General features: G+C 41.9%; 1 protein-coding gene across 1 annotated transcript; it reads left to right on the top strand.

Annotated features, from left to right (window-relative positions):
- The first annotated feature begins 63 nt into the window (after positions 1-63).
- LOC120735986 (PARP1 binding protein) lies at positions 64-20,498 on the top strand. The gene is made up of 11 exons (XM_040035882.1): positions 64-178; positions 3,389-3,544; positions 6,789-7,025; positions 7,144-7,248; positions 9,305-9,475; positions 9,591-9,745; positions 12,262-12,442; positions 12,594-12,775; positions 13,909-13,990; positions 18,932-19,115; positions 19,681-20,498. Exons 2-11 carry the CDS (start codon positions 3,395-3,397, stop codon positions 19,992-19,994), a joined length of 1,761 nt encoding a protein of 586 aa, XP_039891816.1. The 5' UTR covers positions 64-178; positions 3,389-3,394; the 3' UTR covers positions 19,995-20,498.
- The last annotated feature ends 17 nt before the right edge of the window (positions 20,499-20,515 follow it).

Below are 20,515 nucleotides of genomic sequence, written 5' to 3'. Positions count from 1 at the left end.
TATAGCTAGCTGTCGAGTTTTAGAATTGAATATCTCTACGAAAAGAAAAATCTCACCCCCGCTATTTGCTGAGAGGTGATTGGACAAAAAGGAACAACGTCATCGGCAATTTAAAATTTCAAAACAGCTGCTTTGTGTCGTGGCTGTGTGCTCTTGGAAGACTGCAGCAATTTAAGAGGTTTGCGTTGTTTAATCAGTCTTTTTTAATGTAAAGTGAATAAACGCTGTGTTATATGTATGTATATAGTTGTAGATGTAAAATGTGGATACATTTTTGCTGTGAAATACTTACAAGTTATCGAAGGTGTTACATGCCACTGAGACCCTATATGAAAATTAAGTCTTTAAATTAATTCCAGGTATGTCTTTCTGTATTTAAAGACCTATATGTATAAATTGGTTTTGAGGAAGGGTTTTTTTTGCCAGTGACTTTTTCCTTTCTTAAAGGAAGCAATCAATAACTTAAGACCTTCGAATTCCCCTCAGGATATTCCTTCTCGCCTTTTCAAGGAACCTCTGTCGACTAAGGTTGTTCTGTTGCTTTAGTTCTTTTAGATTTGACTGCCGCCTTTGACACAGTTATTCATAACATTATTTTTATCAGACTTGACCATGTCGTTGGTCTTAAAGGCACAGTTTTATCATGGTTTAAAGAGAGGTCTGTTTCTGTTGCTATTGGGAAATACTCCCCCTATTTGTTGTGGTGTGCCACTGGGGACTGTTTTGTGTCTGTTTCGGATCCAACTCTGCTTTTTTTTTTTATACATGATACCTTTGGGATCCATTTTCAGGAGATACACATTCCCTTTAACTGTTATACTGATGACATCCAAATTTACTTCCCCTTGAAACTGTATGTCTCTGTCCCCCTTCACCTTCTGCTTAACTGCCTACATGATGTTAAAGAGTGGTTAACACACAATTTTCTCGCCCTAAATGGAAATAGGACTGAAGTTATTGTTTTTGGAAGTTATGCCCCTTTTGGATAACTGATACCCTTGGTCGTCTTGCTTGTCATCATTTCCACACTGTAAGAAATCTCGGCATGTTTTTAGATGGCTCTTTTAAATTAGAGAAGCAAGTGTCCACAGTTGTGAAATCGGTTTTTAATCAGTTACGTGAAATTGCGAAGCATCATCTTCCTCCTAAACTGGACTACCGCAGTTTTCTCTATTTGGGTCGTCAACACTCATCTCTCCATTGCTTGCAGTTAGTCCAAAATGCTGCTGCATGTCTTTTAACAGGTGTTAGAATGTAGGTACACATCACTTCACATCACTTGCCATCAGTGTTGGGACTAACGCGTTATTAAGTAACGCGTTACAGTAACTACGTTATTATTGTGGTAACGAGTACGGTAACTAGTTATTATTCCAAAATCAGGAACGCGTTAGTCGTTACTGGGATTTAGATAGGGTCGTTACTTCGTGTGGCGGCTATCGCGGAGCTTCCACAGATTCAGTAACATTAGCAAGTGGTGGAGGCCAGCAGGTGGAGGAGGGAAAGGGGACACAGAAGGAAAAGAGACACGAGGCGGCCGGTCCAAGTGTTAACTGAACTTCAGGTAAGAAGTTATGACCTGCAGTCTATCTGGGTCAGATATAAACCAAGTTTAGGTGGAGTTTATTTTCTTTATTCTGACTTTTTCCGTACTGCGTACTAGCTAGCATGACGGAGTTTCTATACAGCTGGGTGGGTGCTATGATGTTAACGATGTTAAACTTTATTTTGTTCATAAGTTATTAGAGTTGCCAACCGTCCCGTCTGGTATTCAGAGAAAATATTACGCGTTTCTTATTGAGGTGAAAAGGAACAGTTTGTCCCGTAATTCAACTACAATGAAAAAGGCACAAAGCTGGAGTTATTCTGTGTCTTTGCTGCACAGCTGCCTCTTCTTCTTTCATTCTCCCCCCTCCCTCTCCTGTTTCTACTTCAATCCTGAAACTGATCAATGATCAGCTGATCGGCTCTCTTGTTTGTTTATCGCCCACTTTGCGCCAGAAAGAGGAAACCAGCCGATGTCGTTAAACAACAGCAGCACGTTTAAGCTTGATCAGCTGTTGTTAGTAGAAATTAATATTAAATATTAATTTCTACTATCAGCTGATGTTTACTGGAGCCACAGCTGCAAAAAAGCTGCTGGTCATGATATGGTTTGGTTATCTGGTGAGAGGGAAACATGAAGATGAAACCAGGAGATGTCCTTACTGAATCATCAGAGCTGAACAGGTGATGGAGAAACAGGTTAACCTTTTAGGTGACATGAATGAGTTGAAGGGAAGTTATGAACTGTTTCTGAGAGACAAATAACACCAGGATCTTTTTTTTTTTACGTAGCTGACAGCTGGTAACTGTGCAGGTGCAGATCTAGCAAAGTGTTGCCAGGGGGCCAGGTAGGGCATTAACAGGGAGAGGTGGGCTCAAGGAAATACTTTTCTTTCTTTTTCTCATTTAAAATGTCTAGCTTTTAAAAAAATAATTATCTGAATCTTACAACAAACGATTGATAGATTGATGCATATATACCATCAAGACAGTGAACATCACTGTCACAACAGTGTTTGTTTTCATTCAAAGGCTTTATGATTTTTCCTATAATGGCGGCCGGTCTCTAGTCAAAATGCCCGGGCCAATGTTTTGTCCCAGTCCAGCCCTGTATGCAGCTCATCTGCAGTCTGGTGTTGCCTACATCTTCCTATTCAGAAGGCAGAATTTCAGAGTTCTGAGTACAATCGAAAGCACCACGACTGCGGTTTTTATGTTGGATGTAAAAAGCGCACATGACGCTGTGACGTAGGCTAGAATCATGGCAGCAGTCAATGACGGTCCAGGCGTGGGATTTCTGTCGTGGAAATATGCACATTATCTTTTCCTTTCTATTGGTAGGTGGCACAGTGCACTTGTGGCAAGTAAGCAAGCTAGAAGACTGGCAAAGTTATGGCAGCAACACATTAACAAGAGAATTCTGAGTAAAACCAAAGTTACTTTCCCTAGTAACTAGTTACTTTGAAAGTAACGAGTAACTTGAAGTAACTGAGTTACTTTTGATAGAAGTAACTAGTAATGTAACTAAGTTACTAATTTAAAGTAACTTACCCAACACTGCTTGCCATATGATATTCGTACTTCAGAATCTACAGTCTTTCAAATCACATCTTAAAACACACTTTTTCTTTTACATTGGCTTTTAAATCAAGTTCAGTTTAACATCAGGCTTGTTTTATGTTGTTTTGTTTTTATGTTAATACATTGTCATTGCCTCATCTTATTTATCTCTCTCTCTATCTCTCTAATGTTTTTTTTCTTGTTCTTATTTAATTGTGAAGCACATTGGTCAACTTTGTTGCATTTAAATGTGCGATAGAATTTTTTGTTGCTTTTGTTTAAGGGAATAATGGAGGGTGTAGGAGACCGACTCAAGCTGATGGTGAAAACCTTCAGGAGGGAGCGTCACCGGGTCTTACAGTCTGAGAGGACCACCATTCATGGAGCGGATGGCATGCTTATGGTGCTGCAGGTGGCCATGGCAGAAGTGAATAAAAAGGTAACCCTAACACCCTGAAAATACCACAGATTATGGATTTCTATTTGTATCTGTCCTCTCTCACCACCTCCATCAACCTCATCTGTGGCCTTCCAGTTTCCCCCCCTGCCTGCCAGCTCCATCTTTAGCATCCTCCTCTAATTTGCGCAGAGCTCAAAGGATATGAAAAGACAACACCAGGCACAGCCTGTAAGCCAGGCTGCCATCTGGCGAGTGATACAGAAGTATCAGCTGCCGAACTTCCAGGCGTCAGAGCAGTTTATCTCCTCAGGCTGTCATACTTCTGAATTCATCCTCTACACTCTACCACAAATAGTAGCTTTATTTTTATGTGCTTATTATTTATTAATTTGTGTATTTTTGTGAGTAACATAAGAGGCTGGTGTTGGATAATGATTGAAAACATGGAGATCTTAAATAACCCACCTTTCTGCACTCTTCCCTAACAGTCCCACTCAATCACAATCGTAGCATCTTTAACTCAGCTGCATCCAGCTGAGTGACTGTCTCTAAGCCACATGACATCTTCTAACCCTTCTCCTTATATTCTCATCCATCTCCTCCACCCTGCTGCTGCTTTGAACAGTTGACCACAAATATTCAAATTCATCTTCACCAACTCGGTCTCTGCTGTGCTCCTTTTCTTTCACCTGCATGCACTTACTCTCAGTCTTACTGATTTGAATGCCTCTTCTCTAGATGAGATCTCCCATCAGCCTGCTCCTTGTTTTCACAAGCCACAAAAGTCACGCTTTGACCCAAAGTACCAGTCGAAAGGTTTTCAGACTGCGTAGCTGATGGGCTTTTTTCATGATTGCATCATTTTTACACAAATAATACACGACATGTATCTTGATTTCTTCCACAGCTTTGTTGTTGTTAGACCACAAGGAATACACAGAAACTACAAAAAAAGATTGGATGTAAAATGCAGTTTAAAATAGGTTTATTAAAATGCTGCAACACCACCTCAAAGTTACTCAGTTTTAAGTAATACGGTTCTGGACTTGATTCATTTATTCATACACTTTAAAATACTTTTACTGATCTGATTCATATCTATAAAGGACAGGTCACACAGTTGACCCTTGATGCAGTCTCACCTCTACCTTGAAACTACCTATCCCACCTCATTGCCCTCATGTGTGCCATTTGCTACTTCTTAGTTCCTCATGCAGTAACTCACCTCCTCCCTCGCCACATGCTTTGACTAAATCCACAAAGTCTCAATGGGTCTACGTCTGACTTTCAAAGTGCTCTTTCCTGGCACGAGACCCTACTGGCACTCGCAAATCATCACCTCCATTCTTAATCGAGCTTCCACTACACTTTCCCATAATTTCATGCTGTGGCTGATCCGCTTTATTCCTCTGTAGTTTGGTCCCTTTATGCTTAAAAAAAAAAAAAAAAAAAAAATTATATATATATATATATAACATCCATCTAAAAGTAAAGTTAAAGTAGCTGAAATGCAGTAATTCTGATAGCCCAAGGTTGTCTGAAGTTATCAAACTTTGTCTAATGGTAAACCAATAATTTGCATTTTAGGCCCTTTATTTAACAAAAGGGTCAGGCTATCCAGTAACACTCTGAGAAATCTTGGAGCCATTTTATAACAGGATATATCCATTGCTGCACATATTAAACAAATATGTAGGACTGTTTTCTTTAATCTGCACAATATTTGTTAAAATAGAAACATCCTGTCTCAGAGTGACACTGAAAAACTAGTTCATTCATTGTCAAAGGAGCTTGCAAAGAAAAGTGTCTGGACTTCTTTAAGTTGCTTGAAGACGTTTCACCTCTCATCCGAGAAGCTTCTTCAGTTCTAAGGTCAAATGGTGGGGAGTCCCAGATTTAAACCTAGTGGGAGTATCCCCCCAAAGAGGGACAAAGGACCCCCTGATGATCCTCTATTCGCCTGAGCCAAGGTGTGAAATTGGGTGTGGGTCCCAATCAGCCAGGGTTTCGGGTGAGCTCATTGTGAAACCTGGCCCCACCTTATCATGCGAATTCCTGAGGTCAGATGGCTCAGGATGTGAGTCAAGGGGTCCTTTTGTCCCTCTTTGGGGGGATACTCCCACTAGGTTTAAATCTGGGACTCTCCACCATTTGACCTTAGAACTGAAGAAGCTTCTTGGATGAGAGGTGAAACGTCTTCAAGCAACTTAAAGAAGTCCAGACGCTTTTCTTTGCAAGCTCCTTTGACTACGATGACCTGGATGACTGAGAACCTTAACAGACATAGTTCATTTATTTAGTACTTCCAGACTGGAGTGTTGTATTCCTTCAATCTCACGCAGAGCCTTCAGCTTTCAGGCTCCTCCACTATGGAACCAGTTCTCAGTTTGGGTTCAGGAGACGGGCTCTGTTTTAAGAATAGGCTTCAAACTCTTACTTTTGATAATGATTTGGTAAAGCATGGTTATGGCTGCATCAGGTGAACCTGAATCAGTTGTTAGTTGAGCTGGTGTAGGCTCAGGCTTGTGTGGGACTTCCCATGATGCACTCTGCTGCATGGCATTAACTTTTGTCTTCTCTTTTTCTTAATTTTTTTTCTGCCTCCCCAATTCATGGCAGATGGCTGCCCCTGTGTTAGCCTGGCTCAGCTGGAGTTTTCTTCCTGTTAAAAGGGAGTTCTTCCTTCCCACTGTCACAAATGCTTGCTTACGGGCAATCTCGTCTTGTTGGACGTTTCTGACACTTGCCAATATAAAGAGCTTTGAGTTGATTTATTGTGAGTTGGTGCTGGAAAATTAAAACTAAATTGAAACATACTATTCTGTGACAGCAACCATGTTGTAAACCCAGCCTTTCACGCTTCACTCTCAGTCGCTCTGAGGATACTCATTTTTTTTAAATGTTAATGTTTCTGGACTCATTTAGGATAAAGTTGAATTTTGAAGGTGAGGCTAACGGCAGTTTCGTGCAACTGATGAATTTCCTCTTTCGCAAAATGGAAAATAAATGGAATTAAGGAGGAAAAATATACAGTGTGTCTGTTATCCGGTGTCGTAAAAGCGAGGCTGTGTGAGCCCATTTCACATCATCATCACGGCATAGTTCAATTGAACCATCAGGCCGACTGTCATCACGTCTATAACTGATGACATTACTGCAGGTTTCCGGGTGAGACCACTCATGGCTTATTTTTGGATGGCTGCAGAAGGTCTCTTTGCTTTTGAACTGATTGTTTCCAGGCTGTTTGTAATTGCGCATGCTGCTTTCTCTCTTCCTGTGACAGCATGGCGGAGAGTTCAAAGTGGCTCTGAGTGATGTCCTGATGGCCTGGAAACACTTATTGTTAGACAAACTTCACCTGCTGCCCCCCAGCTCTGCACGCCTGGAGAACTATGATCTCATTGTGGAGGCATACGAGTCGTTCCTGAAACGCTCCAACACCATCGACCTGGTTGATCTCCTCTTCATGTACAAACAGCTGAGGCTGGTGGACTCTGATCCAGAGGAGCCTGTGAGCCCGGTGAGCTGGTTGAAATCAGGCTGATGATGTTGATTATGGATGATCACACTGGCTACACAGTTGGAGATAAGGCCAATCGGTTTATCCCCTCTCTGCTTTTGTAAATTCTTTTGCCAAGATCCAGCTGTTTGAGTTCCTATCGGGCAACGTGGAAGTCCCAGAGTTGCCAGTTTCCTCAGTCCTGTCAACCCCATCTGGTAAAGGCAGGTCCTGCAGCTCACAGGTAGGCCCAACTGTGTTTTTTCTGCTTCAGTGAAAGGTGCAACTTGTTTCATAAACTCCCACAAGAAATCCTTTATTTCCACTTTGCCTTCTGCCTTTGAATATTGCTGTTTTAGTAATATGAAATGCTTCTCTCCTGCAGGCAGTAATCCATGCTTTTACTTTCCCAGCCTTCAGTGTAATTTCTGTCTGGAATCCATCCTGCTCTTATTGACAGGAGCTCTATATCACATCACTCAGATTTAAGGGTGCAATGTGAATTCAATTACCAGGCAGATGTTTAAAACACGACACAGGAGCTTCTGTAACACAGTCTCTTTGCTGGTCTCTTCTGCCCCTTGCAAATTTATGGGGTTTTAGAGAGGAGGCTTGCTGTGCTGATGTAATTTTTTTACTGGAGCGATGCCAGCTGCTGTTTGTAGCCGTTTTACTCGGGAACTAAAGCTACTTTCCAGTTTGGACATTTCAGACCGAAGGTTTTTACTAAAGTAAATGTTGTTGCTGGTTTGCTTAGCAGAAGTAAAAACAGACATGGAGAGATTATCTGCTGTTTTAATATAAATAGGGAAATAAAAATAATTTGCCGCTGTCTTGTCTGGTTCCAGTAACTTCCTGGAGTCTCTGCTTTGTTTGGCTGCAGAATAGCAAACTAATACAGCAGATAACTCTCCAACAAATCCGTACATTTTTGTTTCAGTGATATCTCTAGACCCTTACCCCTAAACTAGTCATGGGAGGTGGTCTATTCCTGTTGAAAGAGAGTTCTTTCTCCTCGTTGTTGCCAAAATCATGTTCATAGGAGACCATCTGGTTGTTGGGATTTTCTGTCTATCACCTTACAATATAACTGATGGATGGTTTGTTTGGTCTTAAAACAATAAAAAAAAAACAAAAAAAAAACAGAGGTACTAATATAAGTTGTTTTATTTCATTTTGAGTTTAAAATATTGCCTCCAGGTAGGTTTTTTTTTGTTTTGTTTTTGTTTTTTTTTCAGCTTTAGTTTTTAATGTTAATTGTAGCCTTTTTTTCTTAAACTATTGTAATGTCAAGGCAGGGGAGAGATTTATAAACATGATACCTAGCTGCCATCTATGATGTAGTGGTTAACACAGTCACCTTACACCTAGAACATCCCCAGTTTGAAACATAGAGGAGACATAACTCTGTGGCTCCATCTGGTATGGTCACTAATTGGGGAAACAAGGGAGCTGAAGGTTTAACTGTATCTATTAGGTGCCTGGCTTATTGATCGGGCCTGTTTCCAGTCTCCTTGGCACCAGCAGTCAGTAACCTTTGAGGTTATTTAATTCAAAGGAAAGGATAAATATGCATTGTGTAGTTATATCTTCCAACAAACTACACTTATAATCTATTATGAATGCATAGGAGCGGGTGTGCAGCCACTGTCTTCCACCACCATATTTAAATACAGTGGCCAAGAAGGACACCTCCCTTCTGACCAATTGAAAAAAGTATGAATATAATATGAAACGGTATTCATATTTGTTCCTACTGTACCTCTGTTGCTTTTCAATTCTGCTACCAAATCACTAGAATGCGCTGATTTTTCTCTCTTCAAATTGACCCATACCCTTCCAATCTATTTGAAGTAGAAGTTGCAGGAAATGTACTTGAGAAACGATGGTACTGAGTTGGCTAATCACAGTTGTTTGAGGAGGGTTGACACAATGTGTAGTTACATCATGAGTCAGAGTGCAGTGCAAATTTACAGCAGTTTCTGCAATCGGGTTGGGGGTAAGGATCATTGCTCATTTTTACCTTCTTTCTCAAATTCTGAAAATGAAAGTAAACAAAACCCAAAATTTCCAAAGTGCTGGTTAAGCACTTGCATTAATGCCATGACGTTAACTGTTCATTAGCCTTTGAATGTCATAATACCAATGAGAGGATGCAGCCAAAAATGCATCTCAAACACGTTACCCAGTTTAAGATTTAATAGACTTTCTGTTAGTTTCCCTTATAATCTTGGGGAACCGTTGACAGTTTATTAAAATGTAAAAATCTTTGGTCTTGTGTGTTTTCTATTTGTCTGTAGGTGAAAATGGCTGTGAGACGCGTTTTCTGCTCCTATCTGAATTTGCTGGTAAACACCAAGAACGACATTGCCTTGGCGCTAATCCTCGACGTTCCCAGTCGCACTCTTGGACGACAGGCGTTTACTGACATCAAGCATGCTGCACACAACAGCAACACTTCTCTGTTCTTGGTAAGAACACCCCCAGTCATTATGTGCTCAAGTAAATGAGAGTAATCCTCTCTGGTGCAACATCTGGGTCGTTCTCATGCTTTTTTTTTTTTTTTTTTTTTTTTTTTCTTTGCAGGCCGTGACGTCTTTCGTTAGGGCTCTCCAGCTTGGAGGGAAGGGCTATGCTCCAGCTGAATCTGACCCACTGAGAAAACATGTCAAAGGCCTGTCTGACTTTGTCCAGTTTGTAGACAACCTGGAAGAAATACTGGGGGAGATCCCCGACCCAAGGTACACAGAACTGTTTGATCCAGGCTTCCACTTGCTCCCTGTCTTGCTGCTTAGTTTGACATACGCCTCCACCGTTGAGACAGAACTAAATGTTGGGAAGTTGAGATGCACTCTATCACCTGAACTGGAAATTCTTTGTTTTCTAAAGAATTGAAGTCAAATTGCAATAGAAGTTATAAATACATCAGGCATCACTTAGATTTTCAACAACAGAAAAAACAAAATTGTTCACTTTTTTTTTTTTTTTTTTTTTTTTCAACCATATAATTTTTTTTTTTTAACACTGAACTTTTTTTTTCAATTTTTTTTTAACTTGTAGCTAGCAGCTTCGCTTAGCTTCACATAATATCTAAATACCAACAGAACACGCTACTCTAGCTTTATCAAAGCGCTGGAGTCTGAATAACATAGTTTTTAGTGCCTCTTAACCTATAAATTATCACACATTGGCTATCATCTGACACAAGATGAATTATGTTTCCTACTTTATGTTTACAGCTTGTAAGCTTAGCATAAGCATCTGCTTAGTTTAATGTTAATTACATTGTGAGGCTAGCTATATCACTTCATGTCATTCACACATATATAGCATATTTTTATGTAAGTAGCAGTTAATTAATAGTCTTCTTAATCAACATATTAACAACAAATGTTTTTGAAATCTAAATCTTTTGTACAAAGTGGGCATTGAAGTAAATGTTTTGGGGTTTTTTTTGGGGTTTTTTTGTCTTGTCAAAAAGCTGTCTTTAATTATTTTTTTCAGGTAATCGTTTCTAGAACACCTTAAAAATCATGTAAAAGAATCTGTCATTTTTTCCTAGTTTACTGTAACACACATACTGTTGTGTATTACTGTGTTAATGTTTAAGCATGACTAAAAATGTTTGAATCATGCAATATAAGTAACAGATTTCTTTACTGTTATTGACCTGAGGGAACCCCGAAAAGGTTTTCAGTTTCAAATAAATACCTAATAATTTCAAATTGTTCTACAGTATTTAATAGCTTGTGCTTTTATAGTACACACACATGTATTTCATATCCAGAGTCATCCTAAGCTGATGAGGAGAATGCAGAGATTCCAAGAAAAGCTGAGCACCTGGCGGCAGCTGAAGTCAAGCACAGTGAAACTTGTGATTTATAATTGGATTGGATTTTTCTTTGAATTTCTCCACTTCAGTTCAGGTTAAATCCCGCGTCCTTTCTGGAGGAGCTGACTCAGTTCTTGTGAATTCAAGGATTTGGCAGTGCGCTGCTACGACTGGTGGGAATATTTGTAGCAGGGCGGATCAGACTGTGCTGAAATCACACCTGTGATCATAAAATCCACCTGTCCCCCCCACTGCTTCTTATTATTTCCTCCCAAAATCCCTGTAATGACTCCCATCTAAGCATGATAACATTTGGATTGCTAAAGCATGTTCATCTTTGCTACATCAAAGCCCATCTTTGTTAAATAACTTGTTCCCCGTGTGTTTGCTTCGCTCACTTTGATGAACTATCATCAAACCTGGAGCTCCACAGATCACTCTCCATACTGTTACAGATTATTTTAGATGTCAAAGCATCTGGCACCACAACAGAAGTGGCTATCACAAATAATTTAGCAGTTCAATCATGTGTGCTTTGAGCTGAAGCTGCAGAAGGAGCCTTTTGTAAGCAGTCCCAGTAGCAACGGCGGATTCGCTCGAGCCATAACAACACATGATGTTTGTGCAGTGCCGTGTTCAACTCTCGCTGCTCTTCTGAGGGTTCTCAGTTCACGCGGGCCGTTGAGAACTCCCGTCTGATGAGATGCTGATGAGCACGGCCAACGTGTGTCTTTCAACAGGCAGTGCCTTTACGCTCTCAGTGGAGTACCGTATTTCCTCATACAAACACCTTCTGTGGCGAGTTCAGGGCCCCTTGTTCAGCGAACATCTGTTTTCCCAAATGATTCTGTTACTGAGGCGCGCTCGCCGCTCCCTCGCATCAGAGCCGGGTCAGGTTTGGACCACCGCCTCGCCACCAAAACATTTTGGTGCACTTGACTGTTTGAAACTTACATAAGTGATATGTTGCTATGATTTTTGGACATACTGTGGAGACAAACACGGATCAACACCCCCCCCCTCCCAACTGCGACATAAAGAGGAAAATCAGACCGGAGTGCAGTGACCATGTAACTGTTATAACTGTTAACATTGGCAAAACTCTGCTATAGTGAAATAAAGCTCTACTGGATGTTAATGCTGAAACAATTACTCTGAGCCCTGAAATTCAGTGTCCAATTAATTGAAAGTGAAGAAGCAGTATATCTTTTAAAGACATTCAGACTAAAGCCCCGGCTTTTCTGCGAGAGCGTTATTCATGCTGGCAAATGTTGGCTGAACTCTTGAAGACTGTTTACTCCATCCAGATGAAAACCACTGTGTGTCCCGCATAAGAAAGAATCTACTCCTTTCCAAAGTTATTCAGTGTTTCTTCTCTTCCTGTAGCTCATTTCTTGTTCACTTGTCACTTTGTTGACTTCCCAGTGTATGTGGAGCCAGGCTGGTGACCGCCATCAGGGCGGTGTTGGTGAAGGGTCGCAGCAGCGGAGATGCCGTGTACGCTGCTGCTGAGGAGACTGCACAGGAGCTAAAGGAGAGGATCTGCCAGCTACACCAGATCCAGAAGCAGTCTAATGGAAGCGGGACAGGGATAAGTCCTGCAAGGGTAATGTATAACCTCTGCTTTCAGCCAGCTGGCTCCACTCTGGGCTTTTCCTTCTCGCCACAAGTCCATACATTGAACCCACTTCATGTTTCACTGTCTGTTCACCATCTGGCAGAGCTGTGACTGTAGTTATGTTGGTCTTCACCCCCAGCCAAAAGCATATGCAGTCAATCACGCTACAGCATACGGAGGTCGTGACACTGTGAAGGTGCTGATGGCGCTGCTGGATGAAGAAGCCCTGACTCCTCCGTGTCGAAGCAAGGCCGACCTGCTGTCCGAGGATCAGCCCGTCCTCGGTGGAGCAGAGGGGACCTGCGTCCTCACGCTGTTCAGGTTGGTTCCTGTTAATTCTGCAGGTCACTCAAAATCTGATATCTGCATTTTTAGTTGGTTAAAATAAATATTAAGGCTACATTTGGCAAAATTAAGAATTAAAGCAGGCCTGACTTACTGCATTATGTGATGACCTCTAGAAGAAAGGTTATAATAGTAAAATAAAAGTAAATTTAGGGGAGTTTGACTAATAGTGGGTTTTAAGGTCAACCAAAAAATTGCTTTTAAAGAAGTGAAACAAAAATACAATATCAATTTATCTAGTTTTAATTTTTAATATTTGATCGTCTTATCCAAATATTAGATTTCTAGTGGCGCAGTACCCAAATTTCATGAAGTGACTGTTACCATTTCCTTCAGTGCCATGTGCAAACACAGTAAAGAGCGCTTACATTATATAACACTGTAATAGGGCAAAATCACTACTTTGTATTTATTAATTTTTCTATGTTAAACTGTAACTTCATCGTGTTCACAGCCTCGTCGGATCCATTCAAGTTAAATGAGCTTGTAGTTTACTGTCTGCCTTAATATGATGGGCAAGTTCTTGAAAGATGTTGCTGGTCTTCTTATAATATTTTGTATGGGTTATTGATCCCAAGAGTCCAAATACGTGAGTTTCTTTCCAAAGCAATACCATCACTTGAGTTCTTTTTCCTCAGTTCTTTGTCAGTGACACAATAATGCCAAAGGAGAGAATAATTATATTTGTGATTAGTTTGTTGCAGTAAACTCTGAATCTGAGTCTGAATCCAGTAAAGACTTTTTTTCACTACCACAGGGTTCAGTGAGAGTGGGAATCCCCCTGAAATATAAAATAGGCCAACATGGATCTGTGCAACTTTCCTCTGAAACCGTATGGAGGAAAATCCTCCCACATCACAGTGGAACAATTTATCTGCTCTGAAATAAAAATAATACAGCCACTGGTTGTGTTTGTGGCTACAGGGGCGGGTGACACTGTACGGATAATGCTAGTGAAAACATCTTTACATGGTGAGAGTTTTAAAGGGAGAACGTTGTTTGAAGAAATAGCAGGCAGATTTCTCGGTTACTGTGGCCATGTAAGCTTGTAGCTTTTTTAATTTATTGAAAACTTTTCTTTGCTTCTCGCTGCGGCTCTCTCTCCTCAGATCCCCTGAAGTGTCTACTGGATGTTCTCCAGAACCCCTAAAGAACAGAGTCCAGAGCCGACTAGACCTGCTCAAACCCAAGGTAACGTGGGCCCCTTTGTCCAAGAGCCCCAAATCCTAAATATGAACCTCTCCAAACTGAATCAGATGTCCAAACATTGAATATAATGTCTTTATATCCTGTAATTTCTTCCTGGTTTTATATTATTTATTTGCTTAGCTGAAGCTCACATCTTAACTGACTTCCACTCTTCCCGTTTCCACAGCTGGGTTTTAGCTCTTAGTGTTGGTTCGAGCGTGCTGAAAAAGTTATGTATGGGGCATTCAAACCAGTAACCTGTTAACAGTGCCTGTTTTCTTGGAAAATCCTCTTTTCTGGCACCTACCTAGCACCGCTAAAATTTACAAAAATTTTTATCCCGTATAAACTGAAACGGGTCAGTGAGACCATAAATTCACAAGGAAAGTGTTTAGAGACTTTGGCAAAGGGCAGTTGTCCCACAGAATGTCCCATCTGAAGTCTTTTATGGCGATAAGAGTCGAATTTGAGTGTTTACGTTAAACGTTTATCTGGTTCACTCGCTTCAGTCACACAAGCATTACATTATGACCACCTGCCTAATATCGTGTTGGCCCCTTTTTGCTGCCAAAACGGGCCTGAACTGTCAAGGTATGGACTCCACTAGACTCCTGAAGGTGTGCTCTGGTATCTAGCATGGATGGCAAGATGTTGTACGTTAGCTGTTAACTACAGATCCTTTAAGTCCTGTAAGTTGGATCAGGTGGTGGGGGAGGACGCTGGACAGACCCGGTGCACCTAAACGCGTAGTGAGGGTGTGCTGGGAACGTCTAGCAGAGGGCCCCAGTCCATGAGATCTTCAACGCACACCTCCGGCAGAGCTTCATTGCATTCCGAGGGAGTCTGGGGACATTGAGTCCGAATGGACCATGTTCAGCATCTCCATTGCCGAAGCTGCTGCATTGAGCTGCGGCCGCAAGGTGGTTGGTGTCTGTCATGGTGGTAACCCCCGAACCAAATGGTGGACACCAGAGGTGAAGGGAGCCACCAGGCTCAAGGAGTCCTATCGGGCTTGGTTAGCCTGTGGGACTTCAGAGGCAGCTGACAGGTACCGACAGGCCAAGCGGAACGCAGCTCGGACAGTGGCTGAAGCAAAAACTTGGTTGTGGGAGGAGTTCGGAGAGGCCATGGAAAAAGACTTTCGGACTGCCTCGAAGAGATTCTGGCAAACCGTCAGACGTCTCAGGAGGGGAAAGCAGTGCTCTACCTGCACTGTGTATAGTGCTGGAGGAGCGCTGCTGACTTCGACTGAGAAAATTGTCGGGTGGTGGAAGGAATACTTCGAGGACCTCCTTAATCCCACTGACATGTCTTCCGAGGAGGAAGCAGAGTCTGGGGATGAGGGGGATGACCCACCAATTTCCGGGGGCGAGGTCACTGAGGCAGTTAAACAACTCCTTGGTGGCAGAGCCCCTGGTGTTGATGAGGTCCGCCCCGAGTTCCTGAAGGCTCTGGACGTTGTAGGGCTGTTCTGGTTGACACGGCTCTACAATGCTGCGTGGAGATCAGGGGCAGTACCCGTGGACTGCCAGACTGGGGTGGTGGTCCCCATCTTTAAGAAGGGGGACCAGAGGGTGTGTTCCAACTACAGGGGGATCACACTCCTCAGCCTCCCTGGGAACGTCTATGCCAGGGTGCTGGAAAGGAGAGTTCGTCCGCTAGTCGAACCTCGGATACAGGAGGAACAATGCGGTTTTCTTCCTGATTTGCGGAACACTGGACCAGCTCTTTATCCTCTTAAGGATACTTGAGGGTGCATGGGAGTTTGCCCAACCAGTCTACATGTGTTTTGTGGACTTGGAGAAGGCATTCGACCGTGTCCCTCGGGGTGTCCTGTGGGAGGTGCACCGGGAGTATGGGGTGTCTGGCCCATTGCTACGGGCCATTCGATCCCTATACAACTGTTGCAAGAGCTTGGTTCACACGCCGGTTCGATCCCCGGGCTCTCTGTCCTGGTCGTTGTGTCCTTGGGCAAGACACTTTACCTACAGCCTACTGGTGTTGGCCAGAGGGGCCGATGGCGCGATATGGCAGCCTCGCTTCTGTCAGTCTGCCCCAGGGCAGCTGTGGCTACAACCGTAGCTGCCTCCACCAGTGTGTGAATGTGAGAGTGAATGAATAGTGGCATTGTAAAGCGCTTTGGGTGCCTTGAAAAGCGCTATATAAATCCAATCCATTATTATCAATTATTATTATTATTAATTATTATTATTGCCGGCAATAAGTCTGACTCGGTGAAGAGAGAGCTGAGTGTAAAAGCAAAGCTCTCAATTTACCGGTCGATCTACGTCCCTACCCTCACCTATGGCCACGAGCTGTGGGTAGTGACTGAAAGAACGAGATTGTGGATACAAGCGGCAGAAATGAGCTGGTCTCTCCCTTAGAGATAGGACACTTTACATCTTAAATTCTAGTGTGTTGTTTGTCCTTCTTTCTGGTCTCAATTAGGGCTGCACATCCATGAGCCTGATTCTGCCTGAGGTTTCTTCCTGTCAAACGGGAGTTTTTCCTTCCCACTGTGGCCAAAGTGCTTGCTCATAGGGAATCAAGATTGTTGGTGGTTTTCTGTTTTGTTTGTATTATTGTCTTTACCTTAAAGTATTGCTTTATAATTTAAGGGTAAAGAGTGTGACTGTTGTTATGAGTTACACTGAGTGAAATGTAATACTTGGATCAAATTGCTAAGATATGCTATTTTCTGAAACTGAAAATTAATTGTAGCAACAAAAAAAAGACAACTTATTTCTCAGAATATAATGCCATTTTATTTTTCTTGTGGTGGTAAGAAGGTATTTTTAGGGTAGTGCTGCTGCATCACCCAGCTCTAGATTGCAAGCTATTATCCTTTAAGCAAACATGAAGTGTGAAGCACTTATTAGAAGATGTATGCTAGACACATTTTGTGAAATAGCTCCTTTATTTGATTGTGCTACCAGATGTCATTTTAGCTCCCCACAATCTGGCTGCCTTCCTGTTTGAGTGCGCTGTAATGGTCCCTGGGCAGCTCACCGCTTCCTGAACTCGGTGAGCGGAAGCTTTCTGCATCAATTTCACTTTGAAGATGCCATATCAGTCGCGTAACTCGACTAGCAAGGGAAACTTGAAAGGTTATTGTTTCCTGTTGTCTGCTAAATGACTTTATCCTAGACTTCTCCAGCGGTTTCATCATGCACTGACGTCAACCGGCATACACACAGATGGACAGATTTAGTTTCTGCTTTTGGGTTGTTTCCAGGTCTTTTTCTTTTCTTTTCCTCCTCTTTCTTCCTTCCACTATTGCCACAGATGATCAAAACATTGAAAAACACGAGAAAAACTCCTGCTCCTCTGTGACACAAGTAACGATGTTCAAATGAGGTGCATTCACCTTTAGCTATATATTCATTTTATTTTATATATATATAGCTCTTGTTCCGCTGCACCTGCTACTGCTTTGTTCTCACTTCTACAAAAGCTGATGTCAGAACACAAAGCTGCAGAAATGGCTTGCACCTGCTTTTGAAAATGCTATCAGGAATGTCTCGGTCAGGTGTCGGGTCAGACGTAGGTTATTTCAGGACAGTTGTGTTCGGAGGAATGAGGGCTATGTGACCACAAGGTGCCATGTCAAGCTTCCACCTGTTGTAATTGGATTAGTTGTTCTCTGTGGGTCATAGTTTGGCCGTGCAGCTCTTCCATCCCCTTCCATCTTCTTTAGGTTTTATTAGCATGCAACCAGTAGCTCCGTTACTGAAGTGTGCCTCGGTGCTGGGGTTTCTGTTGTTTTAGGTCCTCTTTAAAGAAGTTCTTTTGAGAAGCACAAAGGCTTTGATCCCCTTTGTGCTCCGCAGACCCACCAAGCTTTGCTCTCTCACATTTCTTCTCCTTACTGTGGCCCATTGGCCTGAAGGGTGAAATCCCTGGATTGTGATAATCCCAAGCAGGCGTACATCAAACAGTGGATGAAAAGCTGTGGATCTGTGTGTGCCCCTGGGCTGGGATTGTAGGCTTCAATATCATTCACTTTGTTATAGAAACTTGGCTATTAGTTTTGGGGGTTTTTTTTGGGTTTTTTTTAAAGGATGTGGTAATTGATAGGAGCAATGCACAGTATATCAGTTGGCTAGAAAAGAAAATCTCATCTTTCTCATTTCTGGGATTTCAGCAACATATTAAACTTTTAGTTGTTCAAAAAAAACCAACATAAAACATGCTTTAAAAGCCAGGAATCTTATCCCCTAATTAAAAACCATACCCTTTTATTGTTTTTGTTATTGAAAGATCTGAGCAACTATTGGATGGATTACAATGACCTAATAATGGTAATTGATGCTAATGACTTTAGTGATCCCCATACTTTTCACACATTGTGTTTTTTCTGGCTCTGAGTCACGTTTTTGGGGGCTACTTCAGACGTAAGCATGACTGTTTTGTGGTACCTTATTTGACAGAAATTGACGCATTTTCTTGATGATAAAAAGAAAAGTCTATTACACTTGAGTACATGAAACCCCACTCAACAAAAGTGGTTTAAAAAAATAAAACTTTATTGCAGGGCTGGTAATTTTCCTTTAGCTCCAGAGAAAACCTCGTTGAGATGTGCCAAAAATTCTTCTGATTTAACACCACAGAAGTTGTGCTTTCTGTGAAATGTCTTGATTGCCGTTGGTTGGATTTCCACGAATTTTAGTGCAGATATGCATGTTCCCTTTTAGGTTTGGCCTATAATACATTTGATTACAATATCAGAGCAAGGAAAGAAAGTAGTTTGTGTACTTCAGTGCTAATTAGCAGATCCAGCTGCTGAAACTCGCTGAGCAGGAGTGGAAAAGTACTTAAAAGGGTCTTTGTTTCAAAACGCCAAAAGAAAGGGCCAGAAAAATCTCGGCCACCTGCCCTGAGTTGCTGATACTGATCACCAGTCGCCATATCAGCTGGATTTCAGTTGTTTTGCATTTATTCCAGGTCCGAGAGAGAGTCATCCGATCCCAGTTTGCCTGCACTTACAATGACGAAGAGCTCCCTCTCAACCGTGTGCTGGACTTCCCGAGCACTAGCCAGGTTCCCACTTGCGTGCACCCACCCAAAGCTAAAACCACCACATCTGTGAATGATGGGTGCAGCTCTGATGTGGAAGACTCAACAAAAGGTAAAAGTTTATGTTATTTTTCTTTACAAGCTACACCCCCTACCCCACCACCATCTTTTATTTTTTTGTACTCAGCAACATGTCAAATGTCAGAACAAGACGTGCTGCATTTTATCTGCTGGAACAGACTTCTGTTTCCTCTGACGGCACACAGCTGGACCGAGGCCCAGGCTCACCTTCTCAGCTCCAGCCTTGGAGCCTTCCCAGTCCCAGTTGTGGGACTGGTACTTACAACTTGCTGTTAAATTAATTCCCATTCTATAAAACCTCCTCACCCCCACATCTGTTGTAAAAAAACAAAACACACACACAGTCTTGTACAGACTTTTTGCCCATTTCCCCCTTCTGCTTTTTGTTCCGTGGGAATTCAGGCTCTGCTCCATCAGGTTAACATGACAAATGTTGAAATTCAGGTTCAGAGAATAAACACACAGCCTGCTTCAACTAGCAGCTAACGTAAGCAATTTCGTCACAACATTTTTCCCTTTCCCCCTTACCAACTTGTCACACTTACTTTTGCTTTTTAATTATTTCATTCATTTTTGTTTTTCTTTTACATTTGCAGCCAAGTCCTCTGAATGTACAAATAAGGCATGGGGTGAGATACAGCGGGGGGCTGCTCTCGAGCAAAGAAGTGGAAATGCCCCAAAACAAGGTGCAAGCCTGGTTAATGGAAAGGGAACTGGCTTTCAGATGCAAAGCAGGGGTAACAAGAGAAAGCAGCTGGACCAACACGGTGGATCTGAAAATGAGCCTCCGGAGAAGAAACAGCCAACTCACACATCAGTCAAAATGCCTGGCAAAAATGGCAGCAAGGCCTTGAGTAAGAAGAAGCTCATAGCTGGACAAGGGAAGCTGACCAGTTTCTTCAGAGTCTAACCAGTGTTTGCACTAACGATGACACAATAAGGACTTTTCTATCAGATATTTATATGAAGCAGCTGAAGCTTGTGTACTACGAGTATACTCCAGCTTGGGCTGCCATTTAGAATCATTTGTCATCTTGTTTAACCTCGAGTATTTTATATATACACACACGGTAAAATATCACGTGATCTTTAGTGACTTAGTGATTGCTGTTAAGAGTTAAATATTTTTATGCTAAGCTACACTGAGGCTTCGTATGAAATGTGCGCAACAGTGTTATTTAACTCTTTCTGAAAATGTCAAAAGTATAAATAATATTACTTAGCCACTAAAATGTCCAACATTGTTAGGCGAAAAGCAAGCTGGTCATTGCACTTTATCACTAATCAATTTTAAAATGAGTCTAATAACGCCTTCTTGGAAATAAAATGTATATCATCACTGCTAGTATGTAAATTTTACCTTTCAATTATTTTCAAGATTCTACCATTTACATCCACTCTTTAAACACACAGCTTGCAATTGTTAATAAA

The sequence above is a fragment of the Simochromis diagramma genome, unplaced genomic scaffold, assembly GCF_900408965.1.
Source record: "Simochromis diagramma unplaced genomic scaffold, fSimDia1.1 OVJJ01000816.1, whole genome shotgun sequence".
NCBI lineage: Eukaryota > Metazoa > Chordata > Actinopteri > Cichliformes > Cichlidae > Simochromis > Simochromis diagramma.
The sequence above is the reverse complement of the archived record's forward strand: the minus strand, read 5'-3'. Positions and strand labels throughout refer to the sequence as shown.

Bases quoted from the DNA above. Each gene is read 5' to 3' on its own strand.
- LOC120735986 (XM_040035882.1), top strand. From the start codon at position 3,395: ATGGAGGGTGTAGGAGACCGACTCAAGCTGATGGTGAAAACCTTCAGG. The intron at 7,249-9,304 runs GTAGGCCCAACT...ATTTGTCTGTAG, and splicing joins GCAGGTCCTGCAGCTCACAG to GTGAAAATGGCTGTGAGACG. The intron at 9,746-12,261 runs GTACACAGAACT...TTGACTTCCCAG, and splicing joins GGGGAGATCCCCGACCCAAG to TGTATGTGGAGCCAGGCTGG.